The sequence below is a fragment of the Spermophilus citellus genome (assembly GCF_964194105.1).
Source record: "Spermophilus citellus genome assembly, chromosome: 11".
In the NCBI taxonomy this organism is placed as follows: domain Eukaryota; kingdom Metazoa; phylum Chordata; class Mammalia; order Rodentia; family Sciuridae; genus Spermophilus; species Spermophilus citellus.
Genome location: NC_138192.1, coordinates 63,128,440 through 63,144,409, shown reverse-complemented (window position 1 = coordinate 63,144,409; position 15,970 = coordinate 63,128,440). Strand labels below are relative to the sequence as shown.

The 15,970-nt window shown below is 42.3% G+C and overlaps 1 protein-coding gene across 10 annotated transcripts in view; it reads right to left on the bottom strand.

The window, feature by feature from the left end:
* Nucleotides 1-6,065: 6,065 nt before the first annotated feature.
* Nucleotides 6,066-15,970, bottom strand: part of PKP4 (plakophilin 4) — a 239,560-nt gene continuing 229,655 nt past the window's right edge. For 6 of the 10 annotated variants that reach the window (XM_081260642.1, XM_081260647.1, XM_081260643.1 and 3 more), the window contains 5 exons: nucleotides 13,538-13,622; nucleotides 13,301-13,418; nucleotides 10,761-10,889; nucleotides 9,001-9,074; nucleotides 6,067-7,136 (listed from right to left, as the gene is read on the bottom strand). In XM_081260642.1, the coding sequence (XP_081116768.1) occupies nucleotides 6,888-7,136; nucleotides 9,001-9,074; nucleotides 10,761-10,889; nucleotides 13,301-13,418; nucleotides 13,538-13,622 (655 nt within the window). In that variant the 3' untranslated portion in view covers nucleotides 6,067-6,887. Of the gene's footprint in view, nucleotides 7,137-9,000; nucleotides 9,075-10,760; nucleotides 10,890-13,300; nucleotides 13,419-13,537; nucleotides 13,623-15,970 lie in introns of all 10 variants that reach the window. The other 4 variants (XM_081260644.1, XM_081260646.1, XM_081260645.1 and 1 more) reach the window with 3 other exon arrangements.

The following is a 15,970-nucleotide window of genomic DNA, read 5'->3' as shown; positions in this document are numbered from 1 at the left end:
GGTAGCCATTTTCCACTTTGATTGGCTCAGTGTGTTCCAAATTCTTGGGGGCAAAGGAAGACTCATTGGCTTCCAGACTTCCCAGGTACTTAGAATATTGTAACAGAAGCCAAAGTAATGGAAGTGTAGTGAGCACCTACAGCATCATCTGTCTATCCTGGGCAGAGACCGAGAGTTTCTTCCCCCGTCCATTCCTTCATTTTCCTTACTAACAGAACTTATGTATAATAGAGGTGGCAATAGACCCAGGTTAAAGACGTTTTCTAGCCTACCTTATAGATAGGGTGGCAAATGATATATATGGGTAAAATTCTAGGAAAGCTCTTTTAAGTGGGTTGACTCACTTGGTAAGTTCCACTTTCTAAACTCTATTCTCCTTATTGAGGAATGAGTATGTGATGGTTGGAGATCCTGCAACCAGTTCAAAGCCATGAGAAGAAGAGTCCCTCTGAGACAGCAGGATAGAGCTTTGGCACATGAAGATATTTGTGACACCATTTGTCTGGCTCCCTCTTTATATATGGTGGAAAAGAGACACAGAGAAAGCCCTTTACAGCTTCTTCTGTTGAAGCCAAAATTTGGGGGACTTTGATATTGCCAGCAGAACACAATTCTTTAGTTGAGATTGTCAGCTTTTTGTCACTGTGACAAATATCTGAGATCTATCTACTTAAAGGAGGAAGGGTTTGTTTTGGCTGAGTTTCAGTCCATACTCACTTGGTTTGTTGTTTCGGGGCCTGTGGTGAGGCAGAACATCATGGTGGGAGCGCATGGTGGATCAGAGCGGCTCACCTCATGGTGCCTGGGAAGGACAGACAGAAAGAAAATTAATGGGGTTCTAGGATCCCATTCAGGAGAACACCACCATGGCCTAGTTCCCTTCTGGTAGGCCCCCCTCCTAAGTTCCACCATCTGCCAATAGCACCTCAGGCTGGTGACCAAGTCTTTAGCATACAGGCCTTTGGGGGACATTGAAGATGCAAACCCTAACACTCAGTGAGGTTCCTTCCCTGCCACAAACAGTGATGTGGTCTCAGATGACAGTATTTGTAGCTCAAAGTGGTTTAGTGTCAGCTGTTGTCCAATTAAAATATGACATTGTGACAGGCCTAATGAGTTTCAATGCCACCCTAACTTTCCTCTGATAGCTTTTTCTATAGAAATATTAATTATCAAAGAAATGATTAAAAACGATAGAGATGAAAGTAAAAAAAAAAAAAAAAAGAGGAGCCTCATTATTTGCAAACTGACTAAATATGCCATTATCTTTGGCCAGTTAGAGAAAAGAAGGAGAATTCTGGTCACAGAGGCCAGCCATAATCACAGTGATTCTGGTAGACACATATATGAAATCATTCAGATAAAGAATATGCCCCTTGGCTTGTCTTCACAAAATATTTGAAAATATTATGAAAGCTTCAAATGCATTCTTTTTGCAAAACCATTTCTATAATGACTGGATCCCCTTCTATGACCATTATTTCCAGTGCAGAGCTATCTGATTGAATGCTTTTCTCTAGTCCCCAGGAGTCTGGGCATCTCACCACACTCATTCTCACCCCTGGAAAGGAATGAGATCTCCCTAGGATTAGGCTGGTATAGTCCCAGACTCTGAAGAATCCTAAAGAGACCCCTAGAGGGACTTCATCCCTCTGGAAGTCATTTTATTAGATTAGTACCCAGTGGATGGCAGCTTATCAAAGCATTGGAAGCCAAACACATTATATTCCATTGCCAGGATATAAAGACACAATTTAGGGGTGCTGCCTCCTGGGGAGTAAATTAATTAACAGTTATGAGGGACTCCTGGAGGAAGAATTAGATATTTTCCCATTGATGTTAGATATACACCTTTGACCCAGCAAAAGTTGTGTCCATTTTTATTTTCTGAGACAATGCATCAGTCAGCTCTGGAATCACTGGGACATGATCGGAGGGCGAAATGGCCCATCACATCATTAAGTCTTTATCAAAATTCCCCCAACCGTTGGATGGGAGTTTAATAATGAAAGAGCTAGTTATGGCTTATGCAAATGATTATGACAGCACAAAATGCTTTTTAGTGATTTCAAGTTAGAATTAGGCAACAGCAATAGGCACAAACAGCCACTTAGGGGACATGCCAGCTGCTTCCAGCGAAGCTGCTGACATTAAAACAGGGAAAGGCACTAAAACAGACACAATTCAAGTCATAATTTGCTTGCTAAAAATTTCCTTTTTGTGTCTGCAGTCTTGAAGGATTGTCCTGAATAAGGGCATTCATAAAGACAAGCCAGGCCAAGCCATCTCGGGAGTGAGCAGCAAATTACTTTCCCTGGGGTAATAAGGATGGAGACAAAGCGAAGACCTTCTAGAGAGACACACGGACAGCCCCAGCTGAGAGATGTTCTTCTGGAAGGGTGGCAGCCCATGGCTGCATGTGGTTTTGAGGCCCAGACCAGCCCTGGCTCTGGTCTATCAGGGGTGGAACTGCATGGAATTCCAAACCTCCTTCCCCTCCTTGGCTCTCCCACCCTGCACTTTCCACTGCACATTAATTAACAGAAAAACTGCTTTGTCTCCAGCAGAGGATCTCCTTGACCTGCAGCAAAGTTCTCCTTTGAATTCAAAGTCTGTCCTGCCTTTGTAGAGTTCAAAAAAACCCCATTAGCTGTTCTGCCTCTGATTTCAATGACCTGTTTGTTTTTGTAACACCTCTCTGGTACTTTGCTGAAAGGGCTTGGCTCCCACACTCCTTCCTTCCCTGTGGCCTGGGGAGTGCTGCTGTGGGTGAGCTGTTTATTTACACATCTCTTTGGATCATTAAGTGAGAAGGGCGCACACTTCTCTCTTGACAACACATTTAAACATGAGCCTGAGTTTTCCTTCTTAACTTACTTTCTTGTCAACACAGTGATAGTTGTTCAAAAGGACATTCCCATATAATGCTTTTCAAATATATACTTCCCAGAATTCTGTTTAAACTTAACTTGGTAAGTTTTCAGCTTTTAAATGAACTTGTGTATGTAACTACAAAGAAATTTTGTGCTAAAACCTTTTGTGTGTGAAACTACTCTGTGGGTATTTTGATAGATTTGAAATAAATTGGATTTTTGGTTCTAGGTTTTAAAAACAAACATTATATTCCTTTTAGAAGCAACTGTTACTTTTTTATCGGAGTAAATTGTATATGGAGTGAAGTGCAGATCCTATTAGTACATTTTGATGCTTTGATACATGTATACACCTATGTAATACCACCCCAATCAAGATATGGAATATTTCTACCATCCCCAAATGGTGTTTATTTTTCTGTTCTTGAATAAGAATCACCCAGTATGTATTTTTTTGCAAACTATTTTCTTCTTCTGAGCAGCATATTTTGGGATCTATCCATGTCACGGTATCTGAGGCTCATTCTTTTTCTTGTGGACTAGTACTCCATTTCATGAATAAGTTGGACACTTTTGTGGGTTGTTTCCACTTTTTGGCTATTATGAATATTGCTATCATGAGCAATACTATTTAAAATACCTAGTAAGTGAACAGCAAGGGCCAAGCTTTCAAATGTTGTTTTCATTGTCAGCCAGTTTGATCATGGAAACAAAATGACCATCTGACATATTTGCATAAGTGTGCCTTAAGGATACTGCTGAGGCCTCAGAATGAGAGGATTGCCTAGTGACAAGTTTTAATAAGCCTATATTAACAGACAGGGCTCACATGGGGATTCTCAGCCTGATTTCAGTCATCAGGACTCAAAATGTGATGCCAATGGTGGTAGATGAGATGAAGTTTGCTACCACATAACACAGACTTTTTACATTTAATAAGCAAATGTTTATTTTTATGGTTCCTTTTAAATTATGGCTAGTGATAGAGTTTTCATTGGAAATTTTTAAGAAAATAGTGAAAAATGCTTAGTAAATAATAGTTTGGTTGGAACTCAAATGAATGAATTTGAAGAACTCTTTGACACTGCGGCTTAGGCTGACGCTGTGGCTCTGACATTGTTGCTCACTGCCTCAGCCCCCGCTGGCTCTGTGATCCTTAGAAGGTTACTCTCCAAGTTTGCTTTGGGTCTGCACAAAGGAATAAACTCAGATCTTCTCCATTTGCTGTGGGGGTTAAATGATATCATATGCAATGCTCTCAGCACATGGTGCGTGCACAATAAAGTGAACTGTGCGGCATTTCAGTGCAAGAATCAGCAATCAGCAGACAGCCAAACAGTGGCAGGGATTAATTAGTGATAGAAGATTTCTGGGACTGTGTGGTCACTAGTTCTAATAGGTACAAAATGTCCCTGGGCTTTAAAGGTTGAAACTTTACACAAGAGTGTAGAAGTGAAAGATGAACACTTTACATCTGACTTTCCAAGTTTAAAATTTCAATGATAACACTCCAAATCTGTCCCTCTCTTCTAGGCAAACTCCATACTCCAAGTTCCAGATCACCTGGCAAGATGGTAGTGAGGGGCTCTTGCCTGACTGCACTGTGTCATCGCTCAGGGAGCTTTTTAAGAATACTGATGTGATGTTTGGATGCCACCCTTGATGGTTTTGATTGGTCGAATGAGGCCTGGGTCTCCTTAGTCATCAAAGTTGATCAGATAATTCTAAGGTGCTGTCTGGGTGAAGCAGCCCTGGTCTAGCTTACCAACACTGGTTCAATTCAACCCGACCCTTCTGGAAAGGAAGTGGACAGGTCCTGGGTATTCAGAACCATAGATTCTTCTTGAGGGTTAAATTGATATGCTACTTAGTAACATTAGGGCAGCAACAAAATATCAATATTGTTTTAGAAGGGCTTGTTTATTTCCACAGCTTGGAGGGAGTGCGCTTAGCTTTTTGATCAATGAAGGCAGTTTTCCATCATCCAGGCTCTCTGCAGTTTCCTTTCTACAGTCACAAGTTAGCTTTAAAGGGCATCAGATCTTCTGCCCAGTCCTCCTAAACAGGCCTTTGGGCTCTATTAGAAGGTCTCATTGGAGGTCTAAGTGAATTCTCTGCAACCCAAATTTGGATCTCTTTTGAAATGCTGCCAGCCACAACGGGGTCACTAAAAGACACTCTTACTGTTTATCAGCTCAAGAGGCTCCAGATTCTTGTTTTCTTGACTTATCCAGTGAGGGCCTTCACTTTAACTCAGACACCAAAACATTAGGTTCAGGGAAGTGAGTGAAGCAAAGCTCAAATGGAGATGACATCTGAAAGTCCTGGTGTCAGTTCCTTGGCAAAATTCAGTGACTTTCCCATCTAGAGGGCTGTTTCCTGAGCTCTGCCATTCTGATGGTGCCAGCTGCTCAGGTATTCTCTTGGAAAGTCCATACCTCAGAAAAGCCTCCTTGTCTGTAGACTTCAGGAATCTTCTGGCTTTCACTCGTATTTCCATTCTGCTTTGGAGTCTAATCTTGGGCTTTTCCTTTCATGAAAGTATTTCCCCCACTCAGGTCTCTTTTCTTAGCTTCAAAAATGGTTTAGTCTTATCATTTTATCATGCTTGCAGGGTATACTAAGTCCACACCTCTGGGTTGGACTTACCGTATGAGTTGTTTCCCTACTTTTCTGGGAAGGATCTGGGCACTTAGGGCTCAAGGAAAAAAGTTACAAGACCCAAGAGGGCTTCAGATTGCGGGCCCCCCATTATCTCCACAGATGGAGAAAAACTCACAAGCATGTTATGAAGTACCATCAAGACCCCTTGCCTACCATGTCTGTGGGACTTCCTCTGCCCCATCTCTAATCTAGGAATTACTGTTTCTGATGGAATTACTCAGTGAAATAATTATTTAGAATTGGTTTTGGCTTACTACATTGATGCCAACCAAGTAAATGCCCAACCACTGTTCTTATGTAATTACCAAGTTCTTTAAAATGATGCCAAAAGGAGCCTTTGCCAACTTAGTTATGGCTAGGCTGCCAGATGTAATTTCTCTTAGGTGAAAAGTGGTGTTAAATACATATAACACTCTGTAAAATAAGTGATAAAACTAGAGCATTAGATTCAAAACAGATCCAAAGAAGTAAACATACTCAGATAAAGGAGGAGGAATGTTCGTAGCTCCATTCTTTGGTGCGTTCCATCTCACACAGTGTTTATTAAATCTGCTTTTCCACGTTACATCCAGAAAATAAAAAAAGAAAGGGAACACATTTCCAAGGATGAAATTTCCACATTTATTTTTCTTTCATGTGCATAGAAAATGGCAGTGAAGTGTCCTATGAAAGAGGCAGGGAATGGGCATGGAGCTGCTCTGCAGACTGGACTTTGTGCTTCCCAAGTACACTACTCACTGTGAAAACACAGGGTGTTGGAGTTGGTTTCTAATTCTTATCAGTTCCTTGGGTTTCCCATTTGTTTTCTATGCTGTCAGTTTCTTCAAATCTCTTTTCAAATGACACACTGCATTACAAATGATGGCACTTAACCAATGTGGCATTTCCATATTTACACCAACAAAAGAAATTTACAAGACATAATAGCATACAATCTTGACATTTAGTAATAGCAATAAAACATGAAGGGCATCCATTTTATTTTCTTCTGTACAAACTATCAGAACATAACTTTATTCACATTAAAAAAATCATCTTTAATTTGATTTGACCTACACATTCCCCCATCTCATTTCACCCATTTCTCAAACCTCTCATCACATCACCCACACCTTCACCAGACTATAGAATCTACAAGTAATTAGATCTAACACCTAAATAGAGCTTAGAAAGTTCTTTCCCAAGAGTTTCCTCACTTCCCTGAAAATTCCTCAAAAAAGAAAAAAAAATGCTCTTCACTCATTCCTTCCATTTCACTTTCACATTTCATCATCAAATCAGCAAGACGGACTTTTCACCTCAATCCAATCAAGGTTAGAAAGAAAGAGTTCTCTGCTGAGCATCTTGATGCTACACCCATGAATCTGGGGACCCTGGGTACTGTTCTGCTCTGTAAGAAGGTCGTTTGGTGGAATAAAAGTCTACGTAATTTGTGGTCGATTTCAGTCCATACTGTGTGGAGTAATCAGTAGAAGCTGGAAAATGAACTCGGTCATCAAAATAAGGATCTTCATAGCTATGAGGAGACTGTAAATACAATCTGTATGCATCAAAGTTCTTTCTGTTGGAGTCATCTTGACTATAATACAGCTGTTGATGCTGTTGACAAAATGGAAAGGCAAATGAGTGAAAGCAATGTTTAAAAGCATACATTTAAAGAAAATTCACGTGGGCTTCCTGCTTTACATTTTTAAAGCAACATTCCTGGGCTTGTGATTAGAAGTTGCTGCAGGTGGAGGGCATTATGGATATTAAACTGCATTGGCAGGTAGGCTGGCTGAGTTTGCCCCAGTCCTGTCCAAGGTCTCTAGAGAAGTGGGTGCCTCAGGAAAGCCCAAGAACCTAGTGGCAGGTGGCCTGCGCTACCTCTCCTCCTTACTGGAGGCCCTGTTCTGCATCCTGCTGTACAGAGGCCTGTCACCATCAGATAAAGGGAGAGGAAGGTCTCAATGTTGGCTTTTACCCAGGGAATCTTTAACATACCATCAATTTAGTTGGGACTTAGATTTTTGGCCTTAGATAACTGAACAGTTTATAGAATCATCTTTTAAAGCATTTACCTCAGAGATGAAGCTTGAGTGTATCCTTCAATTTTAAACAACATATGTGGTTTGGGGAACAACAGTCACACTTTGGAAACTCTGTTGTAAATTGTGCTATTAAAGGAATAAGCAATCTCAAGGAAGGGATATGTGAGTAACTACGATTCTGGAGGAAAAGCCTTCCCTAAGTTGGAGCTAATAAATACATCTAAAGAAAGCAAGGCTCTGCACTCCTGTGTGCCCACATAGTACACCCATGCCCCATTTCCTTTTGTGCTGTTAATAGCTTTAACCTCACATTGATTCTTAACATCATGGTTCTATTTGTCTTTTTTATTATGTCTAAATGCCCCCACTTAGTAAAATGTAATAAATTTACTACATAGTATCAACATCATATTCTGGAATTAAATTCATTCTAACCTTATAAGGTTTTCTGAGCTAAAATCTACCTACCAGGAGCTAATGCTATCATCTCCTTTTAAAGTTCAGTTATGATTCTGAGGCTATTTTATCCTGACTAAAAAAAATTATCACCTAATTCAGGCAGAAAGTGCACACCTGTAGCCCAGCAACTTGGGAGGATCACAGCAAGCAAGAACCTACCTCAAAAACAAAACAAACAAACAAACAAAAAAAAAAAACTAGCATAAATGAGTAATTTGGGAAGTTGTTTTTCTTTAATCTACAAAGAAAAGATAAAGGAATGGAGAGGGGTCTTAGAACATCCTTACCCAAAGGATAGATACAGTTGAATCTTGGGAAACTCCAAGTGCTTTGTGTTATTAGAGGGTAAGTAGAAAGATCAGATGGCCCAGGTGGACCACAGACTCAGGAAAACCCTGAAACTGATTACAGGTCCCTTCTGAGCACAACCTTGGTGTGTTACAACCATGGTACCCCCTTTAGGATGGCTGTACTCCCCAGCCATGTCTGAGTCCACATTGACCTCTGAGATGAACACTCTGACCTCAAGGCCAAAACCTCAAGAGTTTTAAAATCATGGAGTATGGACAGGGAGGAAGTCATGAAGATGGAGAATGAAGTATACAAAAAGAGAACACTGAGATGAGAGTAGAGTGTGCTTACCAACCTTTACTCACCGAGAGGATGGGAGAGGTTCTAGAGCTTAACAATAACAACAATAAAAAAGAGTAGGAAAGGGACAATTGTTGGGCAAAGAATATGAACTAAAGACGTCTCAGCTGTTTCCATCAGTGGCATGGTGGTCTCAGCAGGACCCACATGGATACTCAAGAACATGAGGCTACTGCATAAGTGCTTTATTTAAAGGAGTGAAATCCCGGGGAAAACTCCTTGGGTCCTGCTGTGCTGGCTCAGCTCTGAGAAATCAACCCAGATGGGCTCCTTACTGTGTTACTATTAATCGGCCTTCTATACAAATGATATTGCAAATTCACCTGTAGCCGTCTATTTTGTTCTCTTGCTGGTGAGGAATAGGAACTGATGTAAATTGGTGAAGGTTTGCTGGAGCCTGTAAGAAAATATTTTATGAAATTAAAACTAGTGCTCATTACTCTGGTCCATTAGGCTGTGCAGTGTCCCCACAGTAGGGCTGATGCTGTCCCCCACAGGGCCTGCCTTCCCCAGCGACAGCACAGACTGAGGGGTAGCAGCTTGGGCTCTCTGGAAGTAGCTTGACTATTGCTTACCCAGGTTAAGAGCAAAAATAGGCCGCGTGTGTGTTTCAGCAAAAAGCAACATTGATGCACAGCCCATCAAAAAGGGGTCCTTTTGGAGCTCTGCTCAGACTTGGAGGGATTTCTCCAGCGGGTTTTGAGCAGCAGCACAACTCCTTGAGCTGAGGAGAGCCACTCTGCCAGGACTCTGAACTAGAGCCATGGATCAGAGAGGGAGGGTAATACACATTGGAACAAGCCCCAGGCCTTCAAATAGCTGAGACAGAAAAACCCCAGGTTCTGGGAAGAGCAGGCAGGGGCGGTTCTCAGCTGTGGGGCCACATGGAGGCACAATCTTGTGTTTGCCATATAGTTAATTATGTTGTAAAATGAAAAGAACTTGGTAATTAGATAATTGTTCTTAAGAGTCCGTGGAAGACTCCTGATGATGTCATTGGTTACCCTTCAATTATTGTTAAGGCTAGCAAAGATTTTTATTTTTTAATGAGGAAAATGAAACATACTTGAGGCAAATTAGTTTATTGAAGCAAGCAAGGAAATACAGAAGGGTGTGCATGCTAAAGAGGAGATCTTTAAAATACAGCAGGCCGCTGCAAATCTGAAGCAGCCATGCACTTCAGTTTGTGCATTTCCTTTTGCACAGAGCTTGGTATTTGAAATGCAGCATCTGCAATGTTCTGAGCTATTAATTGCCATGGTAACAATAGTCGATTAGTAAACAGTCCTGTGAAATCACAATTTCAAAGACAACAGCACAACTGAGATTGTTCCCCCAGCAGTAGTTAAGTTGCCAACAGCTTTTATTTATTCCTTTTTAATAAATAGGTTTTTTGAGAAAAGAATACTTTTTTTGGTGGGGGGGATTGCTGATACTGACTTATTTGAAGCCGCTGTAGTAATAGTTTGCTAGATAGTTGAGAATGGGGGTAATATGAAATCTTGGTAGCCTTTAGGCTAGCATCCTTTAAAATAAATTTTATGCACATCTTTCTGAACAGATAAAAATATTAACACTATGTAACATTATTTTGGTTATTCTTAAAAAACAATCGTTCTGAGGAGAATCACATTATACATTATGCAAAGTCATTCAAATTTAGTCTTTTCCATGAAAATGTAAATGGAATTGATCTCCATTCTCTTTTCTGGTTTAAAAGAGATGAGCCATTCTAGAAGTGGCCCCTGCAAAACCACACAGAGCCCAGGGATCTGATGCATGAGGGACACAGAGAGAGACTGCTCAAGCAGGGAGGGAATGGAGTGAAGGGATTGTCCCTCTGGGCAGCCAAGTGATATACTTGGATCTAGCCCTCCTTTTATTTGTGGCCACTGTATAACTATATGAGCTCATTTTATATAAACAATTGGAAAAGGCAACATCTGAAAGTAAGAAAGAAGAGACTGGTTTCTGCTGGGGGACCATCTCAATGCAAGCACAGGCTACTTCCCAGAGCACTGCTCAAGTGCCCAGAAACACGGCTTTTCAAGGTACTGCATCACACACCCAGCTGGCGTCTTACCAGGGTACAGGCCTTTATGTGTGGCATCCCCTTGGCTATTGTAATACTGCATAGGTGGCTGGGTCCTATCGTATTCAGAGCGAGGGTCTCTGATTCCTAACAGTGCTGGTGAGGAAGAGGTGCTGCCGACTGAAGGGAGAGGCAAAGGAGCAGGGAGAGAGAAAGGGGGAAAGAGAGAAATCAGACTGTCAGCGTCCCTGGAAATCCTTTCCAGAAAAACAAAGGTCAGTAATTAGAAATGCCACACAGCTGGTGCTAGAAGTCAGCTCTTAGAGGTGCTGGGAGTTGAGGAACAGCCAGACCCGAGCACTAAGCACCAACCACCAAGAACACAAGTCTGCCCCTGCAGAGTCAGCAAGGTCAACCCCCGACTGCTCCCCAGCTGCAGAGGAAGTGGCCCAGCTGGAGAGGTGCAGCACACAGGCCATGCGGGTCTGCCCTCAGTGACTCCATCAGCCCTTTGGAACTCAGTGATGGGAGTAACCTGCTGGCCATGCAAGAGTTAACATGTGCTATTTTATGACCGCAGTTCAGTTGCTTGTAAAACACCCACCTATTATCTTACCGCTCTTCAGGAAACAGAGGCTTTATGGCATGTTTGATTTCTAATTATTTCAAAATATCTCCATCTCTCAATGTGTTTGATTAAGAGTGCCCAGTCCATAAAATTTATAAATCTCTTTACGGTCATCTGCCAGCAGGGAAATCATGCAAGCTCAGTACTGGTCATGAAGGTCACGGTGCTAAGCCCTCCTTACAAGGCTCAGTTTGGGCCAAACACTTAATAATGCATCTACCCAATGGTGCTCCTTTGGACATTTTGTCAGAGATGGAAGAGAAACATTTCACATACATATATTTCCTTTTTCTCATAAAAAAAGAAATAAATCTCACTTGCATGGAAGTTAATTACAAATTCGAGTGGCTATCTATTCCCTTGACACAGCCCCCAAATCTTAGCACCAGGGTCTGGCAAGTGCGAATGTTTTAAGTGGAAAACTGACTTTGCTGAGCCATCTCCTCACTGACACAGGGCTACTCTGTGCTGAGTACAGGGGAGCATGCACAGGCAGAATCTCTGTGCTACTCATCTGGTTCACCTTCTAGGGGGTGTCAGGACAGAAAAAGACCTCTCATAATATATAAGCGAGGCATTGGAAGTGTCCATAAGCAGCTCCCACAGTAGTGCTATGGGATTGATGGTCAGTCCTTAGAATAACTGGATAAAAACCAGCAAAATATACCCTGCCTCTGAACAAAGTTCAAAGGGTTACCTAGGGACTGGCACAGTGGCTAGTCAACACTTCTAGCACAGATGATTAAGAGGTCCATAAAACAAGTTCACTGCTTAGTAACTGTGTGCTGATTTGTTGAAAATGATTCTTTGCTTGTGCACATGCTTTTATTAAGTGGTCAAAGTCTCTTGGTTCCGCTGGCATCCCTATTCCTAAGTCCCTAAGGGATTCTGAACATTTTCATAAAAGACAGCTTCCGGCTCAGCAAGGATGTTAAAAACCAGCCATAGGACTCTCTGAAGAAAACTCACAATTTTAAAACTAAGTTATAAATATCCACCATACTTAGTAGGCACAGATAATGCTAAAAGATTCCCAGTACAACTGGGGACATCCAATTATGTGCAAGCTCCACCAGGCATGTATATTAGTCTTTTTGTCCACATTTGTCCACATGAGCAATAAGACTGTCAGCAGCAGCACAGTCGACTGCAGCAGATAATATTTATAAGTCAGAATGGTGATTTAAAGCCAAATAAAATAAGATACTTATTACTTTCCCTATTTCATTTAGTTAAGAATTAAATTTATAGGATTGACTTGGCTTGGTAGTAATAACCTTCTCTTGCATGTAAAAAAAATTTAGTCTGAATCTCAAAACATTCTTACCACCAAGTTTAACAGATAGATAGGTAGGTGGTATGGTTGCCAAGATTATCAACCTAAAAGCCAAAGGGAATGCCTACAAAGCCATTCTGTGAGGCCTGCTCCCGTGGCTGTGGTGCTGGGGGTCTGTAATGCAGCCAGGAAACTGGGGGCCTCTCCAGACTGCAAACCAAAAGATCTTGTTCAAGGACTCTGTTTCTAAGAGGTTTTACCAAAGAAACTAAAGAATCACTTTGGAGCTGATTCCAAATTTGAGGCCAGTAGGCAGTCAGGGCGGCCATTTTCAGGTCTCACCCAATGTGCCTCCAAGTGTGCGGTTTCCAGGTACCTGTCCAGCTGGCCAAATGTAGATTCCAGGCCCCTTCTCAAACCTAGTAAAGTGAAATCTTGGTATGGGGACAGACACTGGGATTCGTTTATATACTGCAGCTGATGTTAACTTGTATAAAGTTTTCAAATGGAAGGAAGAAAGTGGGTTTATTGTTTATAACCGTGTGTAATTCCCAAAGAAGGCTTTCCGCTTGATGTGCAGTGTCAGAGGTGACAGGCTTAGTCAGCTCACGTTCAGCCTTCCCTGGTGGGGAAACAATGTTCTGCTGCACAAATGCTCTCACAATGGAGTACAGTTTACGCACTGACCTGACTGAATGATGGGTGACATCTGTTGGTTGGTTGTGGACAAGGAAGGATGTGATTTGAATCGGTCTCGCTCTAATGTCGACACAGGTGTAATAAAATGGTTCTGATTCCACCCATCCTGTGGAGTGAAAGGAGAAAAAGAAACCTCTCTGAATAATGACATTTCATTACAATAAATGATTATGAATGTGTGCTCTGCTGAATGCTAATTATCCCAGAGCTATTCTTGTAGCTTACCTTTTTATAAATGCTCCGGAGGTCCCGATATTGCCATAATGTATTCAAGACCTGGGCTGCTGCCTTCACCACTTTCAGAGAGGACCTAGGGAGAGAGTAAGGACATTAATGAATGTGGGCAGCATGGCCTCAGCCTGCACTTGGAGAGACTGAGGCTGTAAACCAGTGGCTAAGAGGTCACAGAGATCACAGAGACAGAGGCTGCCCTGGGAATGAATATGTGATCAGGTGTGCCCAGGAGTTCATCAAGCCTGGGGCTGGCTAGAGCTTGCAAGAGCCAAAGTGTGGTTCTCAGGCAGTCAGCTCTGTGGTGAGAGGCTGAGGCCAGGATAAGCCTAAGTGAGGGCCTCTTGAGGTGTCTGCCCCAACCTCCCTCCACATCTTTTTTTTTTCTTTTTTGTACCAGGAATTCAACCCAGGGGCACTTAACTGCTGAGTCACGTCCCCAACGCCCCCAACGCCCCCCCCCCCCCTTTATCTTTATTTAGAGATGGAGTCTTGCTACGTTGCTTAGGGTCTCATTAAGTTGCTGAGGCTGGCTTTGAATTTATAATCCTCTTGCCTCAGCCTCCCAAGCTGCTGGGATTACAGGCATGCACCACCTGCCTGGCCCTTCCACATCTCTATCAAAGGTCACTGACCTCACTGGCTTCCCTGTTTTTTTTTTTTTTATATCAATGTGACTGTGACCATATATCCTGTATCTGTGACCCTCCCAAATTAATTTTCTCTCTTCATTATTAGGTCTTCAGCTACATACCTTCATTGCCTCATGTCATTTATGACTTTGTAGACAAATATATGAGTTCTAATGTTCAATTTGGAAAATATGGCCAGTGCTTATTGCAGGGTTACTGCACCCCCGAGTTCAATCCCATGGTTACTGCTTACTCCCGAAGACATTTTCTAATTGCTGGTGCTCTTTCTAAGCAATGCCTGCCCTGGTCATTGAATTCACCTTGGGAGCCACTGCTCTCAATCAGTGACCCCACAGTAAATGAAGAAGAAAAGGCAGTTTCTTGCCTCAGCTGAGGCTCGAATCACCGTGGGAGGGGTGTGCTCAGGGACAACACCTGGAGAGTCTGACCTGAGGAGAATCCAATTCTGGTTTTGGAATTCATTTTAACACTGAAAGTCTGACTTCAAATGTATATACTAGGTACAAAATCTGATTTCCTTCCCAATTAAAGATGAAGGAAGTGGAGGAAAAAGAGGTGCATAGGCTATAAGTCACTTCCTTTGCTCCTGACGGTAAAGTAAGTTTCCTGATGGTATAAAGTAAGTTGCTGAGGTTCTGAGGGCTTAGGTGAGGCCCGAGAACAGGTAAATTCCTGGGTTTCAGGGGCTCTGTTCTTGCTAGTGGTGCATATCTGAACTCACCTGTATCCACCTCCACTCCTTCCTCTCAGGTTTCTGACTAGGTAAACCAAACTGGCTCAAACAAAGCCTTTTAAAAACTTTTCGCTAATAACACAGAACAAGGCGCTACCTCCAGGAAATGAACAGAGATGAAATTTTAGGCACCCAAGATGACCTCTGGGAGACAGATTTTAGAAACCTCAGTTTACAACCATCCCACTCTTAGCTGGGTCCTACAACCATCCCACTCTTAGCTGGGTCCTACAGGCAGCCAGGACGGTGGCCTGAGAGGCAGTCCCCTTACTTGCCTGTGAGGACAACAGTTGTAACACTCGACAAGGCAGGACCATGCCTGGTTTATACCTCGATGCAGACAGGCTGGGTATTTTCAAGTACATATTCTATGAGTAGAAACTTGCATCATCAAACTTGAGGACAGCAAGGAAGTTTCTTTTTTCTCCTTTGCAGTTTGACTTTTTGAAAGAGCTATGTATTCACATCTCCAGTTCCCTTCATCCCATCTTCTCTTAAACAAAAGCTTCCACATTGTTATACAAGTGGTCAGCTCAGACCCCAACCTGCCTGACCAAGCAGGGTCACTTGACCCTTGCTCATCTGTGTAACACCTCCTTCACTTGGTTTCTAAGACAACACATGTTCCTGGTTTTCTTCTGAACATTCTGTCTACTCTTTCCTGGGCTTGTTTACTGAGTCTTCATCTCCTTTACCTCTAAGCATGAGGGATATCAGCCCTCAAACCTCTTCTCTTTTTTGTTTATTTCCTTAGTGGTTGCATCTTATTTTACTTCTCTAAATAAATAATTTAGACACTGCTGATTCCCAAATTTATATTTCCAACCAGAGTCTCAACCTTGCTCTCAGCTCTCCATATTTTTGGAGAGCCTGTCTCCTCTGCCTTTGGTTATGTTCACCAGCTTTTCTATGCCCCTGGAGTCGGCCAGGGCTTTGGCATTCTCCATGTTTTTGCTGGTGACCTTGGTATAATCTACTGCTGATGACATACCCAACTCAGATATCTAACAGACATCTCAAACGTGAAAATCCAGAGCAAAC